This window comes from Calidris pugnax, unplaced genomic scaffold (genome assembly GCF_001431845.1).
Source record: "Calidris pugnax isolate Ruff unplaced genomic scaffold, ASM143184v1 scaffold358, whole genome shotgun sequence".
In the NCBI taxonomy this organism is placed as follows: Eukaryota; Metazoa; Chordata; class Aves; order Charadriiformes; family Scolopacidae; genus Calidris; species Calidris pugnax.
Window position 1 is genome coordinate 9,444 of NW_015091091.1, and position 11,242 is coordinate 20,685.

General features: G+C 43.1%; 1 protein-coding gene across 1 annotated transcript; it reads right to left on the reverse strand.

The window, feature by feature from the left end:
• Nucleotides 1-1,236: 1,236 nt before the first annotated feature.
• TMED7 (transmembrane p24 trafficking protein 7) lies at nt 1,237-10,273 on the reverse strand. The gene is made up of 3 exons (XM_014957874.1): nt 9,935-10,273; nt 6,617-6,862; nt 1,237-4,226 (listed from the first exon to the last, which is right to left on the reverse strand). Exons 1-3 carry the CDS (start codon nt 10,106-10,108, stop codon nt 3,990-3,992), a joined length of 657 nt encoding a protein of 218 aa, XP_014813360.1. The 5' UTR covers nt 10,109-10,273; the 3' UTR covers nt 1,237-3,989.
• Nucleotides 10,274-11,242: the final 969 nt, after the last annotated feature.

Genomic DNA, 11,242 nt, shown 5'->3' on the forward strand with positions numbered 1-11,242 from the left:
GATTAAAGGCTGGTTTCATGTGAGGCCAGATTATTTCACAGCTCACAGCAACTCCTGGTTGCTACCATACTCTGTTCTTCACCTTCGCTTTCCGTAACAGCCTACTGGTCTTCCAACCTCCATCCACCCTTTGACAAATGTTCCTTCTAATTTCCCTTAGGGCAATTTTCATTGAATTCCTTATTAGGGGTGTGTAAATCTGTGTAAGAGTGAGTGGATTCTGGTGTGAATTACAGCTGCTACCTGCAGATTGCTCTGTGCACCAACGCTGGGGGCATCAAAGGCCACCTGCAGCCAAGGACAGGGAGCACCTCTTGTACATGAGGAGCAAGCTGGGCACTCCTCAAGCCTCCCACACCCAGCACATGGGCTCCTCTCCTTCCTCTCTCCCCTCTGCCCTCCCTCCCTTATCTTTTTTTGGTAAGATTATCAGCTTTCAGTGGAAAAGTGCTTCAGACCATAACTTGTCCTAAGCTACTTTTAAATCCTGGCTGCCAGGTACCCAAAATAGCCCCAGACAACTACTGTAACAATAATGCATCACTGAAAGATCAGAGCTTACCCATGCTTCTAGACAGAAGCTTTTTTTTTTTAATCCAAATACTGTAAATATTCTTGAAAAATTTTGAATGTACAGCAACTGATGTAGGAGAAAACACAAATAGGAAGAAAAAGCCATTTGGAAGGAAGCCCACACAAGATGCCTACTCCATCTGGTTTTTAAAACTTAACTGGTGTGTGCTAAGACTCAGCAAGAAGCTACACAAAATAAAATCACATTTAGATACTACACAACATTTGAAGTTTATATCCCATCATTAAACAACACTAATTGGATGCACCTCTCTAGCTCATCCCGTATTAACCTTGTTATCCACAGAATTAATGTGAAAAGTTGCAGTAGGTCCCAAATCATTCCTGGCATCTGTAGTCAAATACTTTGAATTCCACTGCAACAGGAACAGATTAATGAATATTACTGCCCGCACTGCTAATGTGCTGAGCAAAGAGCCAGTAACCACACTATCTTGCTGAAACTTGAGTTTTTCCAGTGACCTGAAAGCACAGCTAATTATGACCAGCTGTGAACTGGTATACTGCTTGTTGTACAGCAACAAGCTGTAGATTAATTGCAATGGGTTAAAATACAAGCTGATTACTCAAACCATTATTCAAAGCTTTTTTTGGAGAATAATGCTCCCCATTCCCACATGCAAACAAAACAATCAGACCACATTCATATATTAATTTTTTATTTTCCCATACAATATTCACAGGGTCTGCTTTTTGTCTTGTTCAAACTAAACTTCCCTCCCCCTCCAAACTAAAACAAGAACTGACATTTCAGGACATGAAAAGAACTTCTGTAAACATAAAACATCCAAGGAGTAGCTGAAACCCAGGGCCTTTAGCAATTAAAAATACAGTTATATCCCCATTAACGCGTGGTGTTTACTTGCGTATCATACCATTAACCAAACTATTGTTTTCATATATTAAAAAAATGCAGCTTTAACCAAAAGTCACAATGCATTTCTTCACCCACTGCGTGTTAGCATGTTTATTATATCCTATTCAGTCACTTATTTTAAAAACTATATACAGCTATGTTTAAACACGTGTATTTGTGCCATGAATTTAATAACACAAAAATAAAGGCATTTTTAAGCTATTGCTGCATATTATGCAGCAGGATACCAGAGGACTGGGTTGGATACCTAACTTTCAATGCAAAAGTCAAGTCCACTAAACCTCTGCAGTGGGAGTAATATTGAGCTGAGCAGTCCCACATCACACATTCAAACATTACGAAAGAAAAAACAGAGGCATGTACGTGATGGCTGACCATTATCTATTTTATCCCATTCACTGTTTGACAATTTTGACAGTACACAGAACAACTCAGTGGGAAGAATTCCAACGTTTTGATCTTCAAAACAAATGCTTTTGTTGCCATTAAAGCTACATAAGTGATTTTCAAATTCCAGAAGATGATAGTGGATGCTATCAAAATTAAATCATGTTTTCATCCAACACTTGCACCCAAAGTGTACCACTTGCTTCATTATTGTGTGCAATGCAGCACAAAGAGTACTGAGTATCAGCTGCTGAAACACAAGAATAAAGCATATAGGTACAATCAAGCATATTGTGTGTGGGCACAGATCTGCACGATAAGAAAAAAGCCCTAGTTGTTTTTGTTGTCTGATCTTTGCAAGTCTAACTATTTCTGGGAAGCTTGCATCCCCACATGGGACTGCAGTGTTCAAAGTTCAGTACAGGATAGAAAAATGTTATATATAATCCTGCATTTTACAGATATTAAGCTTTTGAGTACCCCCATGACCCTTTCAATGATTTTTTGAGCTCTCTTGAGGTTTTTCTTCAGTGCCCAAAAAAGCAGTCGTTCAGTTCACAAGAGAGAGTAGGCACACTTTTATTTATCTTTTTCAGCCATCCCACGATTTTAAAATCGATTAATCTTAGAACAATTCTTCAGACTGCTCAAGTGTCACCTGTACATGTAATTTCAAAATTTTGCTAGAAATAATACAGGCAATTAATAAGGGTTTAGCTCTTTCTCTCCTTGCTGAGAACTTGCTTAAGCAGCATCTTTTGAACTAGCCAGTAATTTATGACAAACCTTCTCACCTTAGTTTAGTTTGTGTGCACTGAAGAATTGGTCAGTCTGCTTATTCCTCCAGAGTGATCTGAAAGAGTTTATTATGAGCCTTACTAGGACCAGCTCAATTCAAGCTACTTGTAGGTATATACATTTACTACCTTCCCCATCCAAATAAACCAAGACTTTTACAGTACATAAGCTACTAAAGACATGAGCAATGGGAACAACGTGGCTATAACTCTACTGGAAAAAAGATAACCTGAAATATTTTAAACATTTCCCGACCACTAGCAAAAAAGAGTGGCAATTAGATGCACAAGGCCATCAAGTATCAGTGCACCACACACAGGAAAGTAAAATTTACAGCACTCGTGCAATGCAATATCAATATCAAATTGGCCTCTTAATAGGAAAACAATTTAGTAAAATGCTTTGTATGTGCCTAACACACCATATAGCCTCATCCAGTGCTGGTGCTGTGCTGCTTAACAAACCAAGCTACTTCTGGTCTTAAAATACAAAAAGCGGCAGCAGCAGCAGCACATATGAGTATGGAAACTGTACAGTTTCAGTGACAAAGATACAAGATTTCCTATTTTATTGCATGTTTTTAAAATAAACTCGGAGATTTGGATTTTTGAATACAGAAAGTGGATTTCCTGAGTAGTCTCAGCTTACAATTTGTTTAGTGAAACAAACATAGTACAAGAGGAAATGTATTTATATTAATATAGAAGAATGCATGTTTAAGCAAATATACTAAAGTACAAAATTTAGTTATATTTGAAAGTGGAGACTTACCAGGCTGATGGAGAATTTGCACCCTGATGTAGTGTCAAGCTAGCAACAATGTTACAAATAAGCAAGGGATATCATCGGATTGCTTTTTTAACAGCAAATCAAAACATTGCACTACAGTTCATCATATTTGCCTTTTTACGATCCAATACATTCAGCCTGAAAATTAAAATCAAATTTTCATATATATTGGCTCTTGTATCAGACACTAGACTGCTGGGTTATTTTAAAGTGTTATACTGCAGATGGGTAATCTTACTGGTAACAATCAAACTCACTTTGGATTAAATTCAGCAGAAGTGAAGAGAGGCTGGTCACTGCCAGTTATTTAATACAGGAATCAGAAAAAAACCCAAACATAAAGTTCCAAAGAATTTTAAAAATAGTTCAGATCATGTGTCCCTTTCATAACATTTTGGGTCTGTTTTGTGATTTTTAAGGAATGCGGGGTAGACACATTTGACTTTTGCATATACTCAGATCCTTTATACCTGCAATTAATTGGAAAAAGAGTAATTTTTACAGATGAGTATCACACAATGACCTGAAGCTTTACCGCTACCAGTTATGATCCAACGCGGGTTGTTGTGGTTCTTTTATCCGAGAAGAAGCTTTTGAGGAGGAACACCTGCCCGATACTAACGACAAGAAGAATGATGGCTTCCCCTATTGACCAGTAGGCCACCCTGGTGTTTAAATCCTCCGCTCTGCTGCGGCCCTGCGCCTCCCTCAAGCGGAAGTGAGTCTGATAATCGATGACGGACTTCAAAGCTTCGTGAATTGAAACACACGCAGACTCCATCTAGAGAAGCAAACACACACACACATCTGAATCAAGAACCCTTCTAGGGCTTTTTTTTCTGCAAAGTTTTGTGGTTTGGTATTTAAAATCATTTAGCTTCGCCAGCTAAGGATTACCCGAGCCCATTCTCAGACCAAAATACTGTAAATGCAGTTAAATTTAACTTACATTGATCAAACTCCATACACAGGAATGCAACAGACTATTAAATACAGAAGCGTGTAAAACTGCAGATCTAATAAAAGGCAATGAGGTCTACGAATGACTAAACAAATCTTCAAGTCACGTCTACTTGGGTTCAAAATGAACATTAGAAACACTTCTGAAATGGCAGTGATCTCCCTGTTGTTAATTCCACACATACTAGGAAAACAAACAGTTGCTTATAACATTAAGATCCACATAATATATAATTAAATACTTCTGTGTTTCATTAGTATGACATTCTTCATTGCATAATTCCCACTCAAGTTGTACAACATTCTAAAAATCTACATTACTGAACTCAACATGTTCTTTTGGCTAGAGCCCCTTCTCTTAGTCATGTACATAAAAAGTGCTTAAGAAAGGACAATTCTATTACCTTTTAGTGTTTCTGAATGTTCCATAACATAATCACATAAAGACTTAAATTGTCCACCTTTATTGCCATTTTTCATCTTAAAAAGTTATTACCAGTTTTCCAAGCCCTAGATCATTTTTCACATAAACTTCTTCCACTTTCAGTTTATCTTCATCAAGTAAAACCCCCTCACTATGTTTTGATACCCAAGAGATTAATCAATAGATCTTCAAAATATCTTATTTCTAGTCAGTTTGTTTTCCTGTTTTATGCCTTAAAACTAGTATTTCCTGAAGATTTAACTGCACAACCTATTATAAAAGGACATGTTTAACATCCTGACAGGGCCATCTTTTCAAGCTGATGACTTTAAAGACGGGTGTCTGAACAACTCCAAGATAATGCTACTCAACAAAATTCTGGAAGAGGCTTTCCAAACTAAGTTCTGCCACTGGTCTCATTGATGTTATAGAGCTATCCCAGTCTGCATGAGGGAATTAAACACAAAGTCACTCTGGTTTTAGGGATTTACCTTTTACTGTCCCTGTGAAAGGCTGCCGAAATATAGTCATGCCAGAAATCTGAAGCAAACTGCAACAAGAACCTTCCTACCAAAGATGTGTTGTACTCTGAAACTTAACTTTTTTATTTCCTTAACGCCTTATTTGCATTGTGTATGCTACAACCCAGTGATATATTAAAAAAATAGTTTATCTTCTCTCACAGATTGCAAGGGGCTGCAGAGATGCAAGACCCAGGAATTACATGTTCTGTGTTCTCAAAATCCCTCTGCTGATGACAAGATAGGTAAAGAAAAAACAGATGTAATAGAACACACAGACTGAACAGAATCAAGACTAAAGTAAGGAAAAAAGATGGCAAGATACAGAAGGAGGAATCAGAGTACAAAGTAAGGCAGAGGGGTGACAAGAAGAAAGAGGAAGAGCTGTAGCTGAATTGATAGCAACTCATCTACTCATTACAGATGTCAGCTATTGCAGACTCATGTGAGGTAAATTCAAGTGAGATCGACATCTGGCAAGTGGTATTTATTCTGTTGAGCCCAGGCATGCAAAACAGCAACCATGCCCAGCACTCTATAATGGTTGCTTAAAGAGGGGTTTGGTGATGGTTATAATGTAAGAACATGAGTGGGAACTCGTAAAGCAAACATTTGAAGGGAAGCTTTGATGGATTTAGATGGGGTAGAGGTGGTGCAAAACTGCAAAACCCTTAGAATATAATAATAATAGTAATGCTCTGACACTCTGTAGTATCTTCTAAAGGACAAATATGCAGAAGCCAGCTAAATACAGCTGATTTTGTTCATTTTGCTAGAAGTTTCTTCTCCATTTTAATAATGGTAGTTACATGAGAGGTCAACTTAAGTTCTCTCCCGAAACCCCTACAATTTTAAATAGAAAAAGAACTCTCAAAGTTTCTCCAAAGTCTGGAAATTTTGAAAACCCTGATCCGCCAACATCTACGGTTAAATCTGCGCTTCAAGAGGCAGAGAACCATGACATTAAAAGGAAGCTTCCTTAACAAAAAAACCCCAAAACAACAACAAAAAAGAAGACAGTGGCCTGGAGTTTAAGGTTGGAATTACTACTCTTATTTTCTCTTAAGCACTTGGTGATTCCTTCTCAGCTCTGCTCTGAGTTCTACAAATCCTATCTTCAGAAAGAAAGCTTATTTGTAGTATTTCAGATTATTTTAAAAGCTCCAATCCATTGATTTTCAAGAGTGGTACAGATATCTAATGTAGCTGAACTTAAAAAAAGCTTTGCCTCCACCTATCTGCTGCTGTCAAACAACAGCTTTTTACCTGGGTAAGTGCAGTTACTCTGTTCTCACTAGGAAACAGTGGTGGATCTTCTCCAACCTGGAAATCGAAGTACACAGTTTTGTGTGTGAAAGTAGAGAATTCATTGCTGAAGCAGAATTTGTATGTTCCATTTCTGGATGCAGTAAACGTGAAGCTATCATATTGTTTCTTCATCTCTTTGTACAACACAGTGCCATCAGGATCTTCCAACCGACAGTCAACATCATAATGACCTCCAGTGATCACCTGAGAACAGAAACAAAGAAATTGTCTTTTTAACAAAACAGACATTTTTACATTTCTTCCAAGAAGTATGACCTTGTCAAGTGGTACTGCAAAATATTTTGCTCTAACAAATGTTTTAGAATATTGTAGAATCATAAGATGGTTTGGGTTGGAAAGGACCTTAAAGATCATCTAATATCAACCCCCCTGCCATGGGCATGAACATCTCCCACCAGACCAGGTTGCTCCCTGATAAAGAGTCCCTCCCCATCTCTCCTGTAGCCCCCTTCAGGTACTGGAAGGCTGCTATTACGTCTCCCTGGAGCCTCTTCTTCCCCAGGCTGAACAACCCTAACTCTCAACCTGTCCTCACAGCAGAGGTGCTCCAGCCCCCTGATCATCTTCATGGCCCTCCTCTGGACCCATTCCAACAGATCCATGTCCTTCCTGTGTTGAGGACTCCAAAGCTGGACACAGGTGGGGTCTCACAAGAGCAGAGTAGAGGGGCAGAATCACCTCCCTTGACCTGTTGGCCACGCTTCTTTTGACGCATTAATTTGAAAATCTTTCAAAGCAAGTCTACAAAATTATTTTCTTAGAGAAGACATACTTTAGATTCAGGATATGTAATGTCAACTGCATTTTCAAAACATTTAGGAAAGCAATTTCAGTTACTTTGTTATAAAAAAATTGTACAACAGCAAAGGCTACAGCAGAGGAGATTTGGTGGAACAGCAAATACATTACTGCAACAAATCAACCATTTGCTGTACCCGCAGATTCCCCATGGAATTCATTCCAATGGAGGAGACTGCTAAAGTGCAGTAAGATGTCTCCTTTCTGTACAGCCAAGAAAGCATAACTATCCTATTAGCTCAAGCTGCTTTATGCCAAAGGAATGGCATTCAACCAGTAGAACAGGTATTTCAACCTGGCTGGCTGGTCTTCAGGTGTGCTTGTGACCCCCCCAGAGCAGGGGTCTGGGGGGTCTGCCTCCCTCCTGCATGGTTAGCCACAGGATTTCTTCCCAAACCCACCACATCCAGATAATGCGTACAATAGACTCAAAAATGTGACTTTCTCGAGGTTTTTTTCAGGCTTCAGTTATTGTTGGTCTACAGCATATTGCTCTATAGACTAGCTATCCCACCTCTACAGAAAGACTAATTGGTAGCTTCAGTATTCATAGCTTGGGTGTTCTGATGACTCTTAGGCGAGTAATTTTACGCTTAATCCTTGCTCCAAACTTTTTGCTTTTAAGATAAAGCATGCAGAAGGAGGAAGAGACTTGCATCTAAAGGCATGACCCTTTTATATGCATGCAGAAATCACTGAAATATTTTAGTATCTCAGCACTTGCACTTCACATAGTATTATTTAAACTCACGTCAGTTTGTTTAGGTATAAAGTCATTCAAACAATAACTTTAATGGTACAACTGAAATAACATCTGAGCAGTAGCTGCTCCATAAAAAGGAATTTTTTTACAATATCCAGTTGGCAAGCAGTGTCTTCACAGTTTTTCCAAAAATGTGATGACGAGATACAAAGAGCAAAAAAATTTTTGGATGTCTGCATCTACTTGGGACTTTCATGCAGAAACACTTACCTGGTTTAAAGGAAAACCAAAAGATTTTCTATAATGAAATGATGGCTTGTTTTGGAAGTATGATCTCAAATTTGACAAGGGTGTGCTGTTTACTGATTACACGGAAGTAATCAGTACTCACATTCGCTTATATCACACACCCTGAAAGGGACAATTTACATAGACATGGTAAAGATTTGCCAGAGCTTTAAAGTTCCCCTACAGTTCCTTCCCAGAGAGCTTGCTCGAGCCTCCTCTCAGCCCTTGAGACATACCACCAAAAGACACGCACACAGGAGTTCAGTCTACTGGCAGCTGGTGAAATTCAGACGCTGCTTCTAACAATGTTACTCCTGCCCACTGACAAAAGTGACAACAGCAGACTTATCTGTCCAGCAACCTGCAATGATATCCACCTCAAAACAGGTGGGAGGGAGTCCCGCACAGAAATGACTTTATGAAAGTAACAGGCAGGAACAAGAAACATTTGGGTCGGGAAAAAGATGTAGCTAAGAAAGAACTAGAATAGGTAGGACAGAATAACAAGAACTGGTATTCGGCAGCAGCAACATTCCCCAAAATATCAAAGGTGTAACAGCAGCTGGGGAAGAAAAAAAAAAAAATCATAGGACTTCAACATGAAAAGCCGGACCACAAAAGTACACAGCTCCTTCAAAAACCCCCAAAGGTAACTGTGATTCCCATCATCGAGGATGACTTCCCGCTCATGCTGCTACTGTACTGCCAGTGACTTCTCCAGCTGAAGGACAGACTGAAAGACCGGAACTCTGCTGGCACCAAAACTGCCAGGGATGTTTGCTTGATACATCTCTAAGCTGCACAGCATGCCCTATCACGACAGCTGCACCTCCAAACTGTTAGAAACGGGGAAAAGTAAGAAAAACAGTACAGCCTCGCTTAATAGGTGCCTGTTAACTACAGCCTTCAATAAGATGTCACCTTTGCGCATGTTCTATCTTTTGCGATTCTACTGTCTCGCTCTATGCCCGGGACACTTTGCTAGGGCTGCACAACCCATTCCACCACTTTCTGCTTCCTGTTTGTTACGTGACTCGCGCCCTGAAATAAAGGGTGAGCTCCGCAACGTTACGTTGTGCCCATCACGTAAACGCTTCACAGCCTGCAAGGGAATTCCTTTCGCGGCATCTTGCCGGGCTGGGGGTGCTTCAGGTGGTCTCCGCGCTGCTCGGACGGCAGAGAGCCTGCAGGGCAGCGAGGGACACCGCCGGCTGCCAGGCCCAACGCCACCCCCCGCCGGAACCAAACCCCCCCCGGCCGCTCCCGCAGGCCCCACGGCAGCGCCCACCGCCTCCTTCCCCCCGACGCGGGAAGGCCCCGGCGCTCCCGGCCCAGCCGCCGCTTCCCGGGACTGTTCGCAGCATCCCAGGAAGGCCCAGCGGGGCGAACAGGCCTCTCGGCCACCGCTCGCCGGGCCGGAGCCCAGCTCCGCCAGCGGGGTGGGGTGTGTGGGACGCGGTGGCTACCTGGAACTCGAGGGTGCACTTGGTGCCCTGGGCGATCTCCTCGTAGAAGCACTGCTTGGCGTTGTCGGGCAGCTCGAAGGTGATCTCGGAGGCCCGGGCGGCGCAGGCCGCCAGCGCCACCACAAGCAACAGCCGCCCCCACGGCCCCGCGGGCCGGGAACCCCGCAGCGGCATGGCCCGGGACGGGAAGAGGCGAGCGGGGGGGAAAGCAGAGGGAGCCGGGGAAGGGGAGGGTGGGGAGCGGGCGTCCCAGCGGCGAGGGAAGGCGGCGGCGTGGCGGAGAGGCCGAAGGGGAAAAAAAACGCGCTGCCACCCGGAAGTACCCGCGCTGGGCGCCGCCGCCCTCCGGGAGTACTTCCGGGTGGGTGTGCGGACGTGGTGTGCGGCGGGAAGGAGGAAAGGGGGCGTGGTCCCGCGATAGTGGGCGGGGAAAGAGTCGTGGTCTCGACGCAGGGGCGTGGTCTCGGTGGTGTCCCGGAGCCCGGGGTTGAGGGTTCGCGTCCCCGGTCTGGTCGCCTCTCGTTGGACGCTCTCACCCGCCGGTGGAACGGTCCCCCGCCACCCACGAGGCAGCAGCCGGAGCTGCAATGGCGGGCGGGCCCCTCCCGGCACCCCCTCAGCCTTCCCCGTCCTGGCGTTTTGCTCCACCGGCCTCTGGAGAGATAAAATACTGATTAAAAGTGCTCACCGGAATGTCGGCTGTAAGTTGCACTCCGGTAAACACTGAGTTACTTTCACAACATCAAAGAGATTCAGAAGAAGAAATCAAAGATAACCATCATCCGTATATTAATTTTCAGTTCTGTGGAAAATCATAGAATCATAGAATCATAGAATTGTCCAGGCTGGAAGGGACCTCCAAAGGTCATCTAGTCCGACCCCCCCCGCAGTCAGCAGGGACACCCCCAACTAGACCAGGTTGCCCAGGGCCTCTTCGAGCCTCACCTTGAATATCTCCAGGGAAGGGGCCTCAACCACCTCCCTGGGCAACCTGTTCCAGTGCTCCACCACCCTCACAGTAAAGAACTTTCTCCTAATCTCCAGTCTAAATCTGTTCCCCTCCAGCTTGAAGCCATTGCCCCTTGTCCTGTCACTGCAGGCCTTTCTAAACAGGTTCTCCCCAGCCTTCCTGTAGGCCCCCCTCAGGTACTGGAAGGCTGCTATTAGGTCTCCCCGGAGCCTCCTCTTCTCCAGGCTGAACAACCCCAGCTCCCTCAGCCTGTCCTCGTAGCAGAGGTGCTCCATCCCCCTGATCATCCTCGTGGCCCTCCTCTGGACCCTCTCCATCAGGTCCATGTCCTTCTTATA